General features: G+C 42.7%; 1 protein-coding gene across 1 annotated transcript in view; it reads right to left on the bottom strand.

Annotated features, from left to right (window-relative positions):
- SERPINI1 (serpin family I member 1) overlaps positions 1 to 23,026 on the bottom strand; it is a 44,199-nt gene that overhangs the window by 11,022 nt on the left and 10,151 nt on the right. The window contains exons 2-5 of the mRNA XM_041467564.1: positions 9,397 to 9,664; positions 7,883 to 8,113; positions 5,235 to 5,429; positions 4,261 to 4,465 (exon numbers count right to left, since the gene is read on the bottom strand). Coding sequence (XP_041323498.1) covers positions 4,261 to 4,465; positions 5,235 to 5,429; positions 7,883 to 8,113; positions 9,397 to 9,646 — 881 coding nt within the window. The 5' untranslated portion in view covers positions 9,647 to 9,664. The remainder of the gene's footprint in view (positions 1 to 4,260; positions 4,466 to 5,234; positions 5,430 to 7,882; positions 8,114 to 9,396; positions 9,665 to 23,026) is intronic.

Below are 23,026 nucleotides of genomic sequence, written 5' to 3'. Positions count from 1 at the left end.
GTTTTGTCTTGTGGTAAAACCCCACTCCAAAGAGATCTCCCCTCTTTCCTCACATGCTCTGAAAAGCAGGGAGAGTTACAGATCAATTATTAATGAGATTTCCAATATTTCAGCTGACATCAGGACCAGCCTTTTCTCAAAAGAAACAAGGCATCTTCCACAGGCTGAAATTTAATTTCAGGCTCTGCAGTTCGACATAAACATGCAGCAGGAGTTACCCCTCAGTCAGATTTGGATTTCTGTGCACTCCTCACAGACAGTCAGGATGATATTTGAAATCAAAGCTGACAACCCAGAGCACAGAACTGACACTCCAGCTCATTCCCCAGACTCTGGCAATGCTGAGCTCCACCATACTACCCCTGACACTTGGTTATTTGCACTGTTTGTTGCATATCATGAACCAGATGGTCATTTTTTATTTCCCCCACCATCTTTTAGGTGCTCCTGTTGCTAAAAATACTCTGAAAAACTGATTTAAATACTTCAGTATCAAAAATCATGGAACAGCAGCAACTGAGAGCTTTAAAAACCACAAAGGAAATCTGAGAAACAGACACTGAAGACTAAGTAGAGATACCAGCAAGTCTCTGGAGATTTCAGCAGAGAATCAGGACATTTTTATGAAATTTAAAAGTTGCACAAGCATTAGAATAAAATGATGCATTTATGTCACTGACATTCTGTAGTTAAGCATTAACATTCCACATCAGGCCATCTTTCTTCTGTTTTACAGCCTTTTAAGAAAGAGAAAAAGATGTCTTCATCCTCTATAGTGTCATGCAACCCTTAAAACACTGAAGTTTCTGTGATTTTTAGGTGCTCAAGAGCCAAGGAAGATGAAGGTACAGGGTCTACTCATCAAGGAGAAGGGAACTGCAGCCTGTAGTGATTCATCCAAATGCCATCATTTCAAAAATTCCTGAGGGTTCTGAGTGAGCCAAAGCAAGACAACTCCAGGTTTTCAGATTGGTTCTAAGGGATGAAATCCTGCAGGACAGGCAGAGGAATGGTGGCAGTGCCTGACATCAATATTCCTACTGGTGATGCCTTGTGCAGGCTGCCCTGGAGCAGAGGCTGGCCAGAGCTCCAGATCCAGAGGCATCACTTGGAGAACAGGCCCTGGGGACTGAGGCACTGTTGGCACCCAGGCTGCAGTGCCAGCTGCTATCAGTTCCAGCATCCTGGCTGGAATTTCAGCCAGCTTGTCCCCAGGTGCTAGGAGCAGCCTCCAGGATTTAATACTCTGAAAACAAACAAGCCAGAGAGCAGAAAAACCCCGCTAACAGCAAAACTAGGCAAAAAAACCCATTCAGCTGCAGGGGAAGCAAAGCAGGTTGTGGGTTTTTCTCTGGGAAGATCCTTCCTTCCAGGGCTGAATGTGCAGCTGGGTGGGATTGTGTTCCAGTGGAGTTTTGTGCCTCTTCTGTGGTTGTGTCTCAAGGACAACAAGCACTGGCCCATTCCTCATCAAAGGGGGACTTGAGAGAGCAGCTTAAAAAGTAAATCCAGAAAGCTCAAGGAATTTTTTTTTCATTTTGGTTTGGATTTTTATTGGGTTTTGTGGGGTGGTTTTAGTGCTTGCTGTTTTTTCTTTTTAAGAAAACAACGTTCAGTTAACACCACTTATTTTGGCACTAAAGATTTTAAAGCTATTTTAAATACACACAAAAAAAAAGCAAGAAAGTTGTTCCAGAAATTTGGGCACAGTGAAACAATCCTGAAGAGGGATCTGCAAACTGTAGCACCACTATTAGGTACCAGCTCCTCCCATGCTCTTCAAGTAATTTATGTTGGAGAGACAGCTTTGTAAATTAGATTCATGGTCTGTTTCACTCCTATGCAAAAAGTGGATTAAAATGTTGATCATTTTAGTCTGGGTTAAGCTGGAAACAATGATTTGGAAATGAAAATGAGGAAGCATAATTTAACCATTCTGTACAAATATCTCCTTTGCCATTAAAAGGAATAATACACAATTTCATTTGCACACAGATAATGCAGACAGAAATTGCAAAGTTGTGATTAACTCTGCTTTGGCAAGTCATTCAGTCCCATTACAAATGTATAAGTTTAAAAAATGTTCACTTTATAATTGGATAGCATCTCTCAAGATATAAAAATTTAATTTTATTCCAGTGCTGCTTTCAATTTCTCAGTGGACAGAGCCTGGAGGCCACATTTCATAACATGCCTTTCTGAGTCACAGCATCAAATATTTATGAAGTGTTTATTTAGAGCATTGACAAAATCCTGTAGATCACCTCTGAATCCCTAATGGAAATCAAACACCTTGGGAGCATGCAATTAATTTCAGCATTTTTTGTAAGGAGACTGCAGAATTCCTACACAGAATTCCAGGCCCAGGCCAGTTATCTTTTGTAGTCTGAAAACACTCAAGGTGATTAGCATGTGTTTGCCTCTGTAGAGCCTGAATTTGCAGGTGTTTATGCCATTCTTTGATAAGAACCAAGCAGCCTGAGGGCAGAATAAATAAGGACATTTTATGATCACACAAACCCCAGGCCTCAAATTCCCATGTGAGAACCTGGCCCCAGAGAACCCTGGAGTGTCTGTAAACAAAACCCCAAATCACCAATATAAACTGAATCCAAGCCATAAACATAATTAATATGTTTTCAATGCCATTCATGTGATCAGACACCCAAGATACTTCAATATGGAAACTGGTTTTTACAGATTTTCTCCATAATCAATGGAGGATCTCCATAATCTCTAGTGGATCTCCCACTCCAGAAATTCTTGGACAGAAAATGCCCAACTTCAGCACTTGGTGCACAGGCTGCTGTCCCAGGTACAGAAGGAAAGCTTAAGGATGGAAGAATCCTCAGATTTCTCTTCTCATTCACACCTAGGTTTGCCCAGGCCTGCAGGAAAAGCAGCCTAAGAGAAAAATCCCCTCCCATGTGTCTTAGTGGACTTTGAGACCTCTGGGACCTGAAGCTCCAAGAGAAAACAAACAAGAAACAAATCTCAGGAACAAAGTGCAGCAGGTTCAGTCTGTGTAAAACCTGCAATGCAGCTCTTTGCTGCTCCTCCTGCTTCCTCAAAGGAACTGGGGCTTAAAATCAGAGAGAAACTCTTACTAATGGGACTGAAAACCAGCCCCAGAATGCTGCTGGACCCTCAGCACTCTGCCTTTAAGCTCTACAGAGAAGTGGATTCCATCTCAACCTGGGATCAGGGCATGCTGACAGCACCAGTCCATCTCAACCTAATTTATCCTGGCTGGCTTTGTTTATTGTGCTCAGCTCCAGGACAGTGGTCTCTGCTTTGGAAAGGGAGCTGATGGACTGCAGGGAGCCTGAACCTGTGAAATGGAACAAGCTCAGATCTCCAAGTCACCTGAAATCAAAGAACCGTTTTAATAATTTAAGGATTCACTCGAGTTTATTTTTTCTGCAGCCACGTACCCACTGCACAGTGCCACAAAAACAGAAGAAGTGGAAGTGATTCCTTTCAGAGATGGGCTCTATTGTTACATAAACACTTCCATGAAATCATCATGAATCACTTGAAGGACAGTGTGATCCAGCTGTACATTATTAGTGACATTTAGTAGTAAACAACTCTGCTACCAAGTCAAGCAGAGCACAGGCATCAGAAATGTCTGAAGGTGGATGGAGCAGGATTCCAGGAAAGATCCAAATGGTGTATGTGGGCAAATCTGCCCTGAGCACACAGCCTGGGTCTGCAAATGGACTGACACAAATTTCAACCCTTCTGGTACCGATGTCTTGTTATTCTTTGCTGCTCTAAGGAGGAAAAGCAGCACTTCTTACAGTTGGGGAAAAAAACAACCCAAAATTGACTGGAATTACCCCTCAACACTCAATATTGGTATCTGCACAGACACACACCACTAGAACTTCTGAAAATAGCAGCACACAGAAACCTAATTAGCACCTAAATGAAACATTTGGTAGCTCAGACTTCCAATATTTCTGTGGCTCCTGTCTATATGGAACTTATCCATAATGAGCTCTGCACGACTCTGAGCATCATTCTGGGTGGACGTGCTCCTGATGAGGGAACTTTCCTTCCTGGAGAGCTCTCCTCTCTCTGAAAGGGATGCAACTGCTGAAACAACCCTCACCCTGCACTGCATCCCCAGGCCCACCCTCCTGTGGCTGCTGCAGCACTCCAGGCTTGAGCAGGACAGTTCAAGGGCTCCCTACCCTGCTCCTCCATCAATGGGGATGCAATTCCCCCTTCCATGACCTGGGAGCACGCTCTCACCTTGGCAAATACACCTCCACTTTTTGCTTCTTCACAGAGTTAGCCCATTCATTAATCAAGGAGGCCTTGACCAGTGGCTCCAGTGTGGCCAGGGGGACCTCCTGCCTGGAAAGGACAATCATCATGCTGATCTCATCCCCCTCGTAGGGGATTTCCAGGACCTGGTAGATCCCTCCTGCTTCATTGGAGCCATCACTGAACTCTCCTAGAGGAGGAAAACAACAAAAACCTGGTTAGAACTATTTTGTCTTTAGTGTATTTACTAGATACTGAACTTAAAATGACCCTCTTCATTGTATATAAAATTTTATATAAAATTGGTTTCTTCATCACAGAATTTCAGGCTTACATTTGATTTCTTAAAGAATACAAGCTCAAGCTATCACACTGTTTGTAGATAATCACACTTCTGGGACATAACTTTCAGTGGTTAGGCAGAGAAGAGCCTAAAATTTAAGGCTGCTGAGACTTTCAGGGAAATGGGCAGAGATTTTATTCAGGAGAGAGGATTTTTCAGTGATGAGATTGAGCAAAATGCTGCCAGACATTTTAGAACCCACTTGGAGCTCAAGCTCCAACTAAAAATGATCATTAGTTCTGCAGTTCAAAGAACCTCTATTATACCAGTCCAACAGTAAAGAGCAAACATTACTCATTTGAATGTTTAGCACAGCACAAGAAAAATATTTTTGTGATAAGCAGAACTAGCTCAAGAATTGCAAAGAAATGAAATCCAACGGATAAACATTCTGAAATCCACCCTGTGGCACCAAGCAAGTCATTATAAATGTTGGTGGTACCAGTTATAATACACACATTAGGGGGAAAAAAACAAACTCTGAGTCCCTTCTTTGGGCAAACAGCACATTAAAAATTCTAGGTGGGAGAAAAGACAACAATACAAATGGATATTACTGCAACAAACTCATTAAGTGAAGATTTAGTAGCTCTAAATTGCTAAAGGTCTAACTCACCATAGTAGAACTCTCCCTGCTGGTACATCATTGGAATTTGCACTTCACTTTCATCATCTTTAGTGAAAGAAAAAGTTCTGGTATTTTCAGGCCTGAACTGTGACTTCCAGTTGCCTTTAAAGTAGATTGCATTGATGAGAGCCAAATGAGTTAGAGCACCAAAGTCTCTTGAAGACACAAAATCTTTGATCATACCTAAAAAGAAACCCAGTTGTCAGTCTGCATGTCAAAGTGAGCATTAAATCCAAACTTAAGGCAGCTTGAAAAATGCAAGAAAATAAAAAGCAGTGTTAACATGTAATTTCCAATTCAGATGTTTCATTAAATCTCCAATTAAAGTGCCAGTGTTTTGTAAACCTAAATCACAGTGTAGGTGTGTAAACCCTTCCATCAAGGACGTGTTAGGCAACTGTTTCTTGATCACTACTAAATATACCCTACAAGGAAGCCACGTGGAGAAAGGGTCACATTTGGAATGTTCACCCTGCTGCTATGAAACAGTTCAGCACTTCCATCTTAAGGCCAGGACTTGTACAAACTTTGGTTCCAATCCAAAGAAGCACTTAAATGGGTGCTTGTTTTAAAGGGGCTAAGAGCACCCATTGCAGCTTCACCTGGGCCAGTTCTGAAGTAGTTTCAGTGATCTTCTGTTGAATTCAAAGCCAGGACTAAGCACCAAAAATCCACATAAATTCCCAGCATTTGTTCCAGTGGCATTAGCTCTTGAAAAGCAAAAGAGGAAAACCATCTAGCATCTGCTCTATTCATGGGAGGTACAGCAGCTGAGCATGGCAGCTGCTTTGCTCCTATTCCTGAATAAGTCATTTACATCAGAATGCAGTCTGGTACCTGCTGTAGCTCATCTCAAACGCCTTGTATTTCACCAAAATCATTCCCAGTTTGATAAACTGGGTGCACTGACCAGATCTGTCATTGTTCTTCAGGAATTACAGCCTCCTTCAGATTGCTTTCTTGCTCATTTCTATTTTTAGCTGACATTGCAATGCAAAGTGTTAAAATAAACATATTCCTCCATCTGATTATTACTCCTTAATCCATGGTTTAAAAAACAAATTAATTCTGCTTTCTGGAGCATATGATCCTGACTAACTGGTGTGAAATTTGTGTATCACAGGGCTGGATTTCTTCCGGGTTGCTGTTTGTATTTCATTTTATCTCCAATGTTCTAAGGAGGGAGGTGTGACCAATACTCACTTGGAGTTGGAGAAAAAACAAAAGGAAAACTAAGAAGGAAAACATTTCCAAATTTCTATTTGGTACTCATATTTGTTTTTCCAGCCACATCTTGTTAATACATTAATGAAATGTTCAGAATTTTCCTGCCCAGAGGAACCTTTGATGGTTCTGTTTTCTGCTCTGAGCCTCCCAACATGCTGAACAGGCTGGAACTGAAGCCTGCCTGTGCTGTGCCCCTTTCCCAAGGGGGAAATCAGAGAGAAGGGGACCAGCTGAGGGACTGGAACCATCCCAACCTGATACCAAGAGCCCCCCAGCTGCCCTGGTGGGCCCTGCTTTTCCTTCTCCCTCCGACAGACACCACATCCATGGAAACCCTCTGCAATCTGCTGCATCACTTCCACCCAGCTATTTCTGCAGCCTGAGAGAAAGGGCAGTTTGTTAGGAACAGAATGGCTGCTGTGTTTCCTTGGAACAAACCAGACCATTTTCAAAAGGGAATAAAAGCATTACAGAAGGTGCTTTTCCACTTTGGAGCTGTGCTTTTCCAAAAGGAATTATGGATTAAGTGCTCAGACTTCATGGGGATGTGTTAATTCCTTCCAGGTGATTCCAATCCCTCCAAATTCCCAATGGTACAACTGTGTCAGAGCCAGACCTCCCTGAATTATTCCCAAAATCTCAACCTTCAGAGTGGGCCGGGGAAGCAGAATGAGAACATGCTTTGATCCCCACACCAGGAGACTCCCAGATATTGGGACTCTGCATGGATCCAGGAAATGCCACCTCTCTGGGAGCTGCCAAGCCAAGCAGCATCCTGCAGCTCTCAATGTGCATATTTACAACAGTAATTTTGTGCTTAACTCCCCTGCTGCAAATTTGTGTTGTGAAACTGTTGACAGCGTTCCTAAAATCAACTACCCTCTCAACATGCTATCTCGTTTCCTCACACTGCAAAATATTACATTATACACTCTGATTTTGTGGTTCAAAATTAGCTTTTTATTCCCCACCATTCTATTTCTCAGTACCTTGTGAGTATGAGCTCCTCAGAGAAGGAGTGATACTCCACATATCCAAAGCACAAGCCAATAACCCCTCTGCAGGCAACTTTTCTGCCACTAGCAATAATACTTTTGCAAAAAAAAAAATTAAAATACTATTAAAATGCCTACCATTAAAACAGTCTCATTCAATAAATGTTACAGATGGTAAGACCAGAGAACAAATATTCAAATAGCTGCCACATGATTAACAATGACTAATATTACTTATGACAGATCATTCCTACACAGGAAAAAATAGAAATACTAGAATTCTTCTCCTGGGAGGAGACACTTGAGTCTCAGACAGAACAGATAAAAGCCAAAGCACCAACCCAACACCACTGCACAAGTCTGGAAGCAGAAACACTTCCTTCTGGAAGTGCAAAAAGGATCACATGCACTTACTATTTGTGTGATTTTCCACCCATTTATTGATCTGAGTAGCAACAGCTGCACTTTGGCTGAAATCTACATTCTCTACTTCAGCTTTAAAGTATTTTTTCACCAGCTGCAGGAATTTGTCACTGACATGGAACCCATTCTGCACGTAGAGGGAGTTGGCGATGTCCAGCACGTAGTGACTTTCTTCAGCAGTTGCCATGTCAGAAAGCTCCTTCAGGAAGGCAAACTCTTCACCTGGGGAAGGAAAAAGCACCTTCAGTGGTTCAGAAAGGAAAATTATTCCTTGGCTTTTCTGCTGAAAACTCACCAAAATGTTTGATGCAGAGGAAAGCCATCTTTTTTAAACAAACTTGTTCCTAAACCTACACACACCTTCAGATCTGAAGGAATAATTTCCAAGATCATATTACTTAGAGCCTGTTTTTTCTACTAGGTATAATTAGTCTAATTAATGACACATTTTAGTCCCATCAGAAGCAAAGCTATCAATGGAAATCTTTTCTACACCAAAAGAGCAATAAAAAAAATTCTTCTTACAGGTTCCATTTCTAAATCTTCCCACCAGAAATTCTTAACAGAACTTTTGTTCCATCTTAAATGCAAGTTGTTTAATGAAAAATGAACTTCAAATCTCAAAACTAAGGGCCTCCACAGCCTCTTCTATGCCAAAAGAAGGTCTAGAATTTCCCAGGATCCTTAGTGGGGCAGTACAGCATCCTTGGCAGGTAATGAGGAATCCTGAACAGGATTAAAGCAGTCTGCTTTAAAATAGGAAGCTGCATCATATGCCTAAAGGTGAAATTTTTAATTTAAAACCCAACAAAATAAACCTTAAAACTGATGGCAATGATGTATTTCAAGCAGAAATCATGGGAACACTTTCACTGAATGCCACTCATATCCTAGAATAGTGAGCAGCCCAGGAAAAACCAACTGCACAACTCCCTCCATTACAGCTGAGGGATAATTGATTATTGTTTTAGAGACAAAATGTAGAACTCAATTGGTGCTGCAGCCTCCACAGAGAGCCATCAGCTCTGCAGTGGCTCTGACAAACACAGCTTGACGTCTGTGTTCAGAAATTCCTCCCCAAAATCCTTTCACTGAAGACTCCAAAGTCCAGCACATGGCACAAGTAAGAAATTTTATTCAGGTTTCAAAGCAGTTACTTGGATATCAATAGAAGCAATTTTGCTGAAACTACTGCTTTCCTTACCAGCTTTCACTATAATCCCTCAAAAGGATGTTCCTAAAAATCTTCTCTTTCTAGAGGCCAAGGCAAGCTTATTTTGGAGCAGAAACCAAGATGAGCTGCAGTTTTTGAAGGTTCAGGTACCCCAGCCAGGGTTTTTATGTCAGCTCCTCTCAGCTCATGCAGAACCCACACTTTTGAGCCTGCCCATCAAAGCCACCAAGAAATCCAGTGATTTATAACCCATGGACATCAGTAGGCTGTTCCCACCCTTGCTCCTGTTTTTTTCTAAGACAAAAGGTAAGAGATGATGAAAAGGCCTCACCGTTTTTCAAGCTGTCAAAGCCCATGGAATGCCGGATTTCCTTCAAGGTGGTTCCATGGGCTCCCAGCTCCACCATGCCCATGGCTATGGCAATGCTCAGAGGGGAGAACAGGATGTTCTCATCCTCCCTGGTGGCTCGCAGCTGGTTGTAAACGTTCACAGACAGCTCAGCAATGGTTTCATCAGGAATATTGGTCTTGAAGGCTTCGCTTTGCAAAGCCAGCAGAGACAGCAGTCCAAGGAAATACATGGCTTGAGATTTTAAGGTCTGCAAGGTAAATTTGAGACAAAATGAGATTGCTGGATAATATAAAATTCAACTTGAGAGAAGGAAAAACAGTCAACTTTTTAGTCTTAAATCTGTGGGGAAAGAACATGCCTAGAGTTCAACACACAATGCAGTTACTCGGAGGAGACACTATTAAAACAGAAGTTACGATGTATTTTCACACAAAAGCAACCTCCTCCCTTATGTAATGGTATGTTTGTGAAATCTTCCAGCCCCAGACCAACAAAACACTCAGAGCTTCTACAGAAAAGACCCCAAAGACAGCAACCCCCTCCCTCCTTCCCTTTGGAACTGGGGTTATTTAGCAGTGCTGACCTGGAACTGGTTTGTGTTTCTGCACTTTTTCACCAAGAAGACCCAGAAATCTGCTATTTCTTTAATTTGATCTTCTAGTAACATGGAACTCATTTATCTAAGTCACTTGAAGCCCCCAACAGGTAAAACTTTTTCAAACACTGTGAGAGAGCTTGCTGACACCCGTGACAAAGTTACTGTTCCGTGATGTTGCTCAGTTGCAAAACATGTGGCAAGCAGCCAAAAATTCTTTGAAAGAAAAAAAAAAATCAATCATGCCTTAGTTACCAAATAAACCCCCTTTTGTTAGTAAATAACAGTGAGAAGTTGGGTAGCTCTGCTAGCTGGGAGTCAACCCCCACTCAGAGGATAAAGGTACTGTACAGCGAGAAAGATCCAACAGTGGGAACAAGGAAGGAAACTAAATTTAAAAAAGGGTGATGCTTCTGACTAATCCATCCCCCAAGCTTTTCTGAAATGCTCTGGGGTAAGCAACAGTTCTCACTCTACCCCAGTTTAGCTCACACAGCTACTGATAGTAAAATTCCAGCTCCTGGAGCAGGGAATGTGTAACTCCATCCTTCCATTTTTATTTCCCTTTAAACTCCGTGCTACCTTGGCATGCGACCCACTACTGCTGCAAGCCTTGGGTGAGAAACAGCAACCACCAGAGCTCCCGTTCCAACTCCTTCCCTCTGCCACTCTGCCTCCAAGGCACGGCAGAGCAAATCCTCCTGAAGCAGGAGGCTGGACAGGACAAGGCTCAGAGCTTTACCCACAAGTGTTTACAAGTTGTTGTGCCAGGCTGCAGGGCTCGTCAGCGCAGCCCAGATTTGTGTGAATGCTGCTGCTCCACCGAATCAATTTGCATGCAGCCAGCCCAAGTGCCTCTCCTTATGCTTCCCAGCAATCCTGGGGCTGCATTACCAGGTTTTATAGACATGGCACAAAGTGAGCTTTATACAACATTTATATTCTGCATTTCATCTTCAAAGGCCTATGTAGCATTATCTAATTCACTCACACGGCGCTGAATGATCCATAATTTAAGTGTTATTACTCGCATTTTATAGCTGAGAAAATACAAAGAACAACAGGGTACACACACGTGCCTTGGCAGCCACTGGTGCCAGCACTAGTTAAGATTCCTCCTGTCCCCCAGCCTCCATCAGCCTTTTGTTCAGTCCTGAACTGAGAAAATTGAAGAGATGAGCCAGTGCAGCAATGCCACATGGTTCAGGGGAAAAGGAGAGCCTTGCCTCTCCCCTGCCCCTCATCTCCATTCCACATATGTAAGAAATTCCCCTTCCTAAATTTCCAATAAATTATCTGTGGTGGCATCACTTCACTTCTGTGTATTACTTGATCAGTCTTCCTCTGATTCTTAGCAAGACAGCAAAAATGTCCACTGAAGGTTCTTACTCTATTTAGGAACAGCACAGAAAAGTCACAGAAGCCTAAAGCATCAGCTTTAATCCTTCTGCCTGTATGTTCCAGGGCACTGAGAGAACTACCCAGCACAAAACACCAGTCTGACCATCATAATTTATTTCAGGAACACTGAGACACTATTTATAACCCCAAACATTATCAACACACCGCAAACTTCCCCAACAAAACTGCTTAATAGCAGTACTTTTTTTTTTTTTTTTTTTTTTTACCTATCCATTTATAAATTATTGACTTAAGGATATTAGGGTTTCTGCTTTAGAAAATAACTGGATTTCTCGGTGATCATGGGCATTGTAGATTTCTTTATTTAAAAGCCCTGGAGCATGCCCCTGCCAGAGTTACATAAAACTTGAGCCAGCACATCACCGTGATAGACTGAGCACAGGTATTATTCTCTTATCCTAAAAGCTGCACAAGGCAAGAAAAGCTTAACAAAGCTCCCTCACACAGGTCTACAGCGGCACCAAAAACGGCACTCAGGAATAGATAAGCAGGAGCTCATCTTGCTTTTGTTGAGGATGAGCCCAAATTTGGGAGCTCTCCCACTCTAATCTATACAAACAAGTTGTGCAGCTCAGTGTGGATGCAATTACACAGAGAGCTGAAGCTTTCCACTCCTGGATCAAGAGCAGCTTGAGCTCACTTGGAGACCTGACGTGGTTAAAACAGATGTGAAATAATCTGCAGTTTTCAGAAAGGGAAGTTCCCCAGCCTTGCAGTTGCAGAGGCAGCTGCTCAGCACTCCATCACTGATCTCTGTCCTGTGTACTACTGCCAGACAGGCTTAAATAATTGCACAGGGGAAGGAGGGGAGAAATTTATACATCTTAATTAAGTGTTTAACATGCAGGTCAGACTGTCTGAAAGGTAATAAAATACTTGTTATTAGACAATGCTGGAACCCCAACATTACATACAAATCAAAATCATATTTCTTTGTGACCACTCACCAAAAGCTCCTCATGTGAGGCAATTATGTTATATTACTTTTCATTATTTCGTTGGACAGAAAATAGATGGAGACAAATAAAATTTATACTGAAATGCTCTTAACAAGACAAAGTACCAAACTTATGTTTTTAACTACAAGCCAAATCCCACTGATGGCAACACAAGAGGCTGAACTGTGCAGGATAGAAGTTCCCAGTAGGAATGAATTAAACCCAAACAATTTTGATTTCCTCCCCAGCCCTTCCAGATCATTTTAGTCTAGAGAGGCTTTCTAATGAAGTTTACAGTGAAGTTCCTCATATCACCAAGGGGAAAGGAAGATAGGGAGGCAGGAATGAACACATGCATAGAGGCAGAGAATTTATCAGCTCCTTTGCTGGCAATGCTCTCCAAAGTGAAAAAAAACAAAAATAAATGAATGAGTCCAATGCAAGGGAAGGTGCTTAAAGCAAACTAAAGATCTGTAGGTGCTGGTCAGTGAGGAGGAGGCTGTAAAACACCACAGGATCAATCCTTGCCAGCTAGTGTGAAAATGGTCTCATCTCATCCATCTAATGGGAAACGTCCGTGGTAAATTCCTCAGTTCAATTCCTCTCACACTTCTGGCTCATGCTCACACTGCTCTGCTGACAACTGGGAATCCAGCTCTTAATTATCATTCCAGCCAGAGCAGTTCCTGCTCCTCTGATCCTGCCTGGCTGCAGGCTGGATTACTTTGGGGTCTGTGCTTCCTCAGGCAGGAGGGCTGGGTCCCACCAAGAGCTGGGACAGATTCTGGAGCAGCATCTTCCTTCTCAGCACCTTCCTTCTCAGCATCTTCCTTCTCAGCATCCCCGTCCAGTCAGAGCCCACACCCTGGATTGTCACTGCAGCAGCACTGAGAGCATCTTTAAATTGCCTGGACCCTACTCACAAACACACTTCAAGTGAAGGAAATGAAGCTGAACATTATGTAATGCACATCCAGGAACTTAAACAGTCCTTGGGAGTATCATCAAAATTTTACTCAGTCTCTTCTGTCTTCCTCAGACATCCCCAGAACAGTCTGTCACTGCTGATCTGCATCAATGCAATCTGGTTAAATAATCCTGCAGCACTGGGAAAGGAGTCAATGTCCCCACTGAACAATGTCTAAAAATCAACAATCATCAGTTTCAAATGTTACTGTGTACATTTTGCTTTCACTGGCTAAATATAAGAATAAAAAAAAAAAAAAACTGTAAAAAATGCTTTCACTCCTCAGCCACACGGTAATTATGGCCAAAGGTATGACTTCTCATTTGAGGGTGTGTCAGATACATTCTGAGTTTTGTTTGATTTCATCAATTGTTGCATGAACACCCCTCTCCTAACAGGTAATCAAGGAATCAGCACAAACAATTTCTCCTTGCTACAGCCTCTTCTAGAAAATCGGTTGTGTATCACAAATCCTCACTTGCTACAGAGGTTTGTCAGAGAATATCAGTTTTGTTCTGGCTTGCAACTGTTCTCAGGGAAAAAAAGCAGTGATGGAACACTAAAACAAACAAAATTCCAGATCTCCACCTTCAACAGGTACTGGCATTGAGGTCACACCTGGTTCAATTTCCAGGAAACTTTTTAATTCAACATTTCAGAAAACACCTACAAAGATATCACCAGCCCCAAAACTCAGCCCAGCACATTTCCCCAAGTGGCCACAACCAGCTCAGGGCTGCTGCTCACCTGCCCTGGGACCAGCCCAGATGTGCATGGGCACAAGGGACACCCATTCTTCTGATGGCTGAAGAAAAACATTCATCTGATAAATACAGGACTGCTTCTCCAGCTCTTGCCTTTCCCCAGCATAAGGCTGGGATGACTAAGAGGAAGCAGAACAAATTCGCCCCCTCACTCCCACAAACTCTGAACTATTCGGTTCCAGTAAAATGCAGAAGGGGCAGGCGCTCTCTGTAAGCTGAGATATTTTGAGATATCCTATCAACAAACTCCAACTGAGTTCACAGACATGAGGTACCACGGATTTTGAAACAGCAAGACCTGGACTCGGCGTAGGAAGGTGCCAAAAATTCAATTAAGGGTTGAAATCTAGTAGCTTGTACTTGTCAGACAGGTTGAAAAAATGGGTTATAATTTCCTTTTCTTTTACACCTTTACAGAGGGTTTTATAAAGAAACTAATTTATGGCTTTAAAAACCTACAAAATAAAGCTGTGATACATTGCCTTGGTTCCTCAGCACACAGAGACTAAACTAAGATTAGTTGCCTTCAAGATTACTCTTGGCTACCTGCAAGCTAAACACCAAAGTTGTGGGAAGTACAAATGAGAAAAACTGCTGATTCCTGATCAGTGTGTTAAAAAAAAAACCCTGGGAGGAAAACAAGTGTGGTAACAGCACTGATTACATTGTCTCCTGCAAAGAGCAGCTGCAGGAGCAGACAGAAGTCTGGCAGGACAATTTGATAAAGCAACAGACGGATTTGCTCAGGGAACAAGACCGGCTGGGTCAGGGGAAAAACCCACTGTGGCTGCAGGCAGGAACTGGGGGATTCTCCTTCCCCCCAAACCCAACCAGAACAGTGCCATGCTTGTGGCAGGTGAATCATGGAAGGATGTGATTTTGGTGTAATTCAGCCACTACTGCTTTGCCAGTTGTTAAATATCACAATTGCTGCAGGCACATTTACTCTGATGATTTCTTGTTGGCAATCACATCTACCAATGAATACCAGACAGAGGCACCACCTAACCAATAATAAGAGCTTAGAAAATGAGCAGAGTGTAGACAATGAACCCAACTTCCCCTCACAAAGAACCCCCTGAGCCCCATCCCAGCCCAGGGGATGCAGGAGCAGTGGGTGAGATCCTCAGCTGCTCTCCAGACCAGGAATGGTTGTCATGGCTACCCTGAAGGATGTGCAGAGGAGGCTCCCAGACATGTCCACGATTTGCTCCCAGCTAGTTCAGGCTTGCCTCAGGCCCTACAACAACAGGGGAATGTGGCTGCTGCCACAAACCTCAAGCTGCTTACAAACCCACCTGATCCACTGCAGAACAACACAAGAATGGCCTTTTCAGTCCCTTCTGCTTTGTCCAGCAATACAACCTCTCAGATTTTTATTTGAAGGTTGGGCAAAAATTGCACCTCTAGCCAGCACTACTGGAGCAAAAGCATTCTCACCTCCAGAACCTTGTGGTCTTACCACAACAAACCCCCACAGAATCAATGTGACACTTGCTCCCATCCGCTGCTCACTGTGCTCATCTCCCTTTTCCTCCCCAGCACTCAGCCCCTCTCTCCCTTCCAGCACAGGAACTGTGAAATAAAGCTCACACCGGAGCTGGCTCCACTTCAGAAATAATTTTTCCACAGCCAGGACAACAGGCAGGTGTGCAGGGGACAGCAGTGCAAGGATCAAACATCCTGCTGGGATCCACAGTGCTCGCCCAGCTCACTGGGATGTGCTCACACAGAGCCTGCCTGGGGGGGACAGCAGCAAATCAAATCCCAATCCTCACAGCACCACACACACAACTCACGAGGTGTTGCTGCTTAGAACCAGCAGAGTACAGCCAAGGAAATGGGAAAATAACTAAATAGCCATTAAATTCCTCAAGCTACAACTTAATAGATAACCAACTGGCTATTGAGGGCAGCGCAGGCAGCACAGGAAGGGATCTACAAAGTACTTTGGGGATCAGTAGTGCAGTCCCTGGAAGTGGTGACAAGCCTGGGAAATTCTACATTCCTTGGACAGCACAGCAGGCACAGGCTCGCTGTGACACGTGTTCCATTTAGCCAGCAAGGCAGCTCCTTCTTGTTAGGGGATGTACTCACATCTTCTCTGCTGCAAAAAAATGTTTATCCCTAAAAAATGTTTGCCCTTAGCCTATGTGAGCTTCTGACCTTGTCAAGCAGAGGCTCTACAGACACATGTGGAAGCACTGAGCTTGTTGGAATCAGTTTGTCCCAGTGCAATGACATCTCTATCTCAATCTGCACAAACATTTATTAGTAAGTTAAGGGATTTTGTCACCATCTGTCAATTATGGCGTCATTGCCTTCTGGAGCAGGAAACTTTGAGGTTAATTTCATTAGAGAGCAGCACAATAATGATATAGGAAATAGTGGGGTGTTTAAAACTCCTGTACAGAGTGACTAACACAAGGACCAGTCATTCCATAGGAAGTGTTTGGACCACACTAAAACCTTGCTCTCTAACACACAGCCAAGTCATGCCCTTCAGCATTCTTTATTTCTGGTTTTTAACTGACCCCATGGCACCAGCAGCATTGAGAAAACCTGAAAGGCAAATGTTACACTGAAAAATTTCATATTGACAATTTTTTTCCATTGAATCCCAAATGTTTTTAAACTTTCATGGAGCTTGGCACTGACTCACTAACCTGCTGAGGCAATTATGCAAGCCAAAGTTGTCTTAATTGCGCTTCCTCAAGCATATTCCCTCAGCTCTAATTAAAAAATAAAAAGAGATGCTGAGAAGCCATGTCCAAAATACTTAAATTTGAATAGCCTAAAGCGAACATCTAAATACATGTCTAGACAATTAAAAAAGGTGGTCTTGTTTCCAAATCCACTGCTCTAAGGCCTGAAATTGGGAGGACTCATATGCAATTTCTCTGTTTGTTTCTTCTGTCTAAGAGAAACAAATTTTTAGAAATACTTTGGCAGAATGCCTTATTTTTGACAGCTCCAGCGTGCCCCACAAAGTAAGAGCTATAAATAAGAAAACACAAAACCCACAAGCTCTGTGAAGGAGAAAATTTGAAGCATTATGGAACTTGGGGATTCTGAAAGGTTCAGAACTGGGGGAGCGCCTGTGGCTCATCTGACAAAGCCAACACAGTCTGACTGGGGAGAGCTCCAGATACTACACAGGATCTGCTTCCAGCAGACCAAAAGGGGGTTTACCTGGCAAGTTCCACAGAATTATCTTAGTTAGGCACAGCCTGCTTGGTTGTGGTGGTTTCACCATGCACTCCTGCCCCAGCGAGGGCTGTCAGTCCTGCACAGCTCTCCGAACGAGGTCTCTCTCTGGGGGTGAAGATGTTGACCTGACTGCTGGAAGGAGGGACAGTGCCCAGACACAGGAGGGGAAGGTGGCTCTCAGAGGCTCTCCAGAACCAATTATGACACACTCCACAATGTGTGACTCTGCAATGACTTGACTTTTCACTGAAAAGGCCAATGCAGTACTCCACTCAGGGTGCAACCATCCAGGGAAGATGCCCCAAAAGAGACAGCAGCATTTCTTTTCCTCCCTCAGATTTCCTTAGGGCTATCTGGGAAAGGAAGGGTGAGATCTAATTCTGTAATAGTCTCTTACCATCAGAAGCAGCAGAGATAGAACACTGCAATCAGTTATTTTAGACACAAGAACAACTTCTTGCCTGCTCTTGCACGTACCACAAATTTCCTTACTTACAGTAAGTCCCATTTCTGTTATTTTCCTGGGAAAATCAGCTGATCATCAAGCTCCCACTATAATTTAATTAAAAGGGCAGTAGCTAAGTTTCACCATATGCAACTGCCAGATGCAATCACTGCAGTTGGAGTCTAAAGGCGAGATCCCTGCATGTACTGGAGCGTAGTTTTATAAGTGATGAAAGCTGTCACTTATGTCACAGATATTGCTGTAATGCATGGTGATATTACAGCTTCAGCAGCACCAGAATGTATTAATAATACATCCTGTGGAAGCATTTACAGCAAGTGAGCTTGGAATGCAGTGTTTCCAGCATTTTTCTTGCAACTGCCTATTTATACATCAAGTCACTTCAGATACATTACATTAGTCTGTGTACTTTGCCTGGCATTATACAAGCTCTCACAGCCAATTTTAAACCTTCCAAAGTAGGAGGACTAAAAGACACAACTAATTAAGGAGAAACAAAAACAGAACAGGAACCCTTCACTACTTAGGGCTGCTGGAATAGGGAGCACTGCAGGAGAAGTACCTAGAAATTGCGCATCTCTGGAGGAGATTTTGCTCAATGCCTTTTAAAAGCCCATCAACCAACTCAGGAAAGTTTTCAAATATCCTTAACAAAACACAATGAACAATGACAATCTTTAAATCATCCCAGAAAAACTAAATTTAAAAAGTACACTGTGTGAAACACCATTTCAAAAGATCAAAGCAGAAGTTAATTCTTCCTTACCTTGTCCAGCTCCCTTCACGAGGACTTCAGAAGAAAAGAGATCAGGCTATGGTATAGCTATGTCAAGATGATGAAGAAAGTTAATTAAAATGCATCAGGATTTCAGAAGAGGAGTCTGCAGTGCATGAACTGAAAGCAAGTGTGACATACAAACCAGCTTGTTTTCCTACAAAATAATACTGGCTGCAGCCTTGCAATCAACATTGGCTCCATTTACATTTAGGTAACGTCCCTCTAGCCAGGAGAGTTATTATTCACTTCTGTTAACACTTCTGAGATCAGAATTACTTTCTTACAGTACAGTAATAAGGCAGAGATTGCTTTAGGAAAAAAAAAAAAAAAACAAACCCAAAACAATTAACCTCAGCATTCAAATAGATGTTATACCCTGATTAATTACCAGCAGTAATTCATCATCACCTAGGAAAGGGCCTAGGAAAGCCCAGGTTTAAAACCAGCTGAAAGAGCTGTCTTGGAAATTGCACCCAGCCTGACCAGCAGAGCCATGGCTGAGGCACAAAATGAGAATGGAAAAAGGCTCTAAAGCTTTTTTTTTTTTTTTTTGTGCTAGCTCTAAAGGTCTAGTACAAAATGAGAATGGAAAAAGGCTCTGAAGTTGTTTTTTTTTTTTTTTTTTTTTTGGTGTTAGCTCTAAAGGTCTAGCACAAAGTCTTCAGAGACAAAAGGGTGAGAAAGAAGAGTCACTCAGAGGGGGTTCAGTTCTGAACCAGCAAAATGGAGTCACAGAACAAGGACATTTCAGCAAAATCAGTAACTGAGGGAGAAATTCAGCATCAAGCCTCTCCAAATATTTCTCTAACATAGCAGAATAACATCTGTTACAAAGTACAGACTTTTTTTTCCTAAAATCTACAGAATTGATGCCAAATTCAGCCAGTAGCAGGATTTTTTTACTCTGTATTTTTCACAGTGGAAAACCTCAACAAGGCATTCCATGAGAATTTCTTTTTGATCTGAAGGATGTTGATCACTGATCTTCCCAAAGGAGTGAGAAGCATGGGAATTCCACATGGAGAAGAAAATTAAACTCTTCTTTCCTCCCACCCTAAGGCCAGTTCCAATTCTTGCCTCTCAGGCCTCAGCATCATTGCTATTTACTTTGCTGGTATTTTTCATACATTCTCAAATATTCTCAATTGTCTCTCTTTATCTCCATGGTTTCTAGAACTCCACAATTCTGGTTTTTTTATTGCTTGCACTTGAGAGCAGCTCTGCAAATACTTTAAAAAAGTAAGCAACCAGGACATCTGCCCGTTACAGACAAGACTCCAGACACCAGTACAGACAAGTCAGATCTAGACAGGAGGAATGAACCACCCAGCATGGCACAGTGGCCAGAAATGCCACTAAAATCCTCAACCTTTTATCTCCACATCATCATTCACATCCTTCCTCCCTCTTGTTTCTTCACAAGCGTCCATGAACTTAGCAACTCAAGGAAAAAAACCCAAAAGCCAACAAATGGGACAGGAGCAGCCTCATGCTGCTCCAACTGGGGAGCTGGCAGGGCATGAAAAGAAGAAGTAAGCTTGGTGTCCTGCATGTGCTTCTGAATTGTTCAGAGAATATCTGGAAAAACAGCAGCTTTAAGGGATAAACTGGAAAGTTAGGAACAGAAAGGCAGGGAGGAAAAACTACTTCCTGCTGTTCGAGCATCTTATCCACAACAGAAGATACACAACCACCAAACAGTTTTTTCAGAGTGAAAAAAACAAGCCTCATTTTACTGGGGGGAATAAAATATTCACATTTTTGTTCTGATAGTTTCATTTATCCTGGCCTTGGAGGCTTGTGGCTATTGAAACATCACTCTTGGCCCACCATGGACAGAACAGCTCAGTTCAGAGTCCAGCACTCAAGCTGTGCCTGGAAGGTGGAATCTGGCCTTGGAGCTCACTTCTGTGCTCACTGTTCAAGCCTCATTGGTTTGTGTTTATGGGAACTGATGCTGTTCCAAGTACCCACTCCATGATGAGCCATTTAAACACCACATGCAGGGAGCTGAATTTGTCTTAATCCTGCTTATTCTCCCACACAGAGGAGTTTGCATCATGTTAGACCTGACTGTAAATGCTGCAGCAATTCCCATGAACAAGAGCAAGCACAAAGCACTGGAGGAACAGACCACTTGTGCTGTGCTCTGCTGGCTCACATCTACACACCCACCCTGAGGCTCCAGGAACACACTCGTGCTGTGCTGCTCTGAGGATGTCTGGGGTTGTTTTTTGGTTGGGTGGTTTTGTTTTGGTTCTGTTTTCTATTCAGATTTTTATAATTTGAAAACTACAATACCTTAAAGAAAGGAATTGAATCATTTCCAACACCCAGAATGAAAACTGAAGGTTGAAACCTCACTGTCTCCCTTCCCCAAACCAAACTGCCTGTTTTCCAGCAAGTCTCAGATGTTTTCTTATGGCAAGTTCATATTAATCCTACCTTGTGCTAGAAAGACTCTGACACTACTCCCAGCTTTTGTATGACGAGCTGTGATTCATGTGCATCCAGTATTTTCCATTGGTGGGTAACACACACACTTACTTAAAATGAGGTTAATCATTTTAATTAGCGTGGCTTTCAAAACTAAGTAGGTTAACCTGAATTCTTGTGCCTGTATACAAGAGCCCAAATTTCAAGCTTTACATGGGTTATCTGATTTTTATGTCTAAATTAAGTTGTCAAATGGGCATGGTGGACAGCTGCACCTCAAAGCAAGGAATTCAGAGCCAGTTTGTGCCAAGCAGTTCCGTCAATATGGTCACAGAAGAAAAAATATTTTAGTTTTCAGTCAATCTGCCTCAGCACCAAACTCATTAGGCAACAAGCAGGCAGAATGCCTTGCCTCACACAGACCTCCTAGAGCTGGTGCAGCTGGATGAGAAGCAGTGCCCAAATTACACACATTTCTTTAGTTAGTCACCACAGGACAGTTATTCCACTGGATCCAAATACACCCCCAGGTGTAAATGGGCAGCAGCTCATCTCTCACTGCACCAGGACTCTGCTAACCCTCGAGACAGCACACAGAGATCACCTGGGCACCTTGTGGACTTTGCAGCACAGCCACCTTTGTCTCATCAAAGTTTATCACTGGGACACATGAGACACTAAAATCACAGCTGGCCCCCTTCAGAGCATGGAATCATCCACCTGAAGTTACTTACAGGTTGATTTCTTGTTTGTTCAAATTCATCCGTGGCAGAATATACAGAATTGTACTACCTTGAAGTGAAGAACAATGCTGAGTTTTGTTGTTTGAAGCAGTGAAGTGCTTGTGTAGAGGTGACAGCAGCTCCACTGCATCCAGTGTCCAAACCTGTGGACATTCAGTGCCATGAATTTCTGCACTCAAAGAGCAACCAGCTGAGACACCAGGGCTTGTTTCCATAAAAATACAGGGAAGCCAACAGCAAAGACATCCAGCCTTCCCCAGGAGCCATCTCTTCTCCAGCTCCCAAAGCCCACAGTAACAAATAATGGAGCAGAAGTTCACTACATGTTTCCCCCCCATTGCTACATTAAAAAGATTGACTTTAAACAGTCCAGCCCTCACCACACAGAGCTGTAATATTTGTGTGCTTACTGTGGCTCCCAAACACAACATTAGTGATGTCAGACACAGCCACGCACTTGCCCAGGCAAGACTCAAGTTTACGTCTCTATAGAGCCAGAAATTAATAGCCTAACACTTGTTTTCCCATGATTCAGAAGTTTTCAGGAATTGTTACAATGTACTAGGAGGAGCAATGAAAGGCCAAGTAAAAAAAAAAAAAAAAAAAAAAATGGATTAAGAAAACTCTTAGTACAGCAAGACTTGAAAACACACTTATCACAGCTGTAATTACAAGCCTGAATGGCCACAGCTGATCCCTAACCTCAAACACTTCTGCACTCCCATGCAGCGAGTTTGCATTAGGGAAAAAATCTTTACTGGGGCCTTATTAAACAAACATTTCCTTGTTCTCATTTTAAAGGTCCTACTCGTTTAACCTGTCTTATACAGAAAGAGTCAAACCATGACATTACAAAATTGGAGCTTAACTACCTCAAAGTCCTCAGGTTGTTCAGATATTCAGAGGTCTTTCTGCTGAATTGTTTCAGGGAGAGAAATATTTACCTCCTATTTGACACTGGCAACCCCCCACTCACTCCCTCCAGGAACTGTTGAGATTACTTTATCCAGAAATCCAGACTGGAAATTTTCTTCTGTAATGTCTATCAAACTGGGGATTTTGCAGTGTATTTATTTGGTTTATGATACTGTCAAAGAGGTCAAAGTGGTTACTGTGGGGAAAAAAGCTTACATTTGGCAGGCACTCAAGCAGTGCCTTTCAAAAACCAGGAGTATTCCCTACGCCTAAGGAATTTTCCCCTAGGATTGAGTGTGACACAGCCTGGCTGCAAATTCTTTAGGGCGGGAGTTTATTTTTTAATTGGACTAACAATGATGCCAGCTGAGGTAG

The sequence above is a fragment of the Pyrgilauda ruficollis genome, unplaced genomic scaffold (assembly GCF_017590135.1).
Source record: "Pyrgilauda ruficollis isolate IOZ18807 unplaced genomic scaffold, ASM1759013v1 scaffold21, whole genome shotgun sequence".
Lineage (NCBI taxonomy): Eukaryota > Metazoa > Chordata > Aves > Passeriformes > Passeridae > Pyrgilauda > Pyrgilauda ruficollis.
Note: the sequence above shows the minus strand (reverse complement) of the source record. Positions and strands in the feature narration are given on the sequence as shown.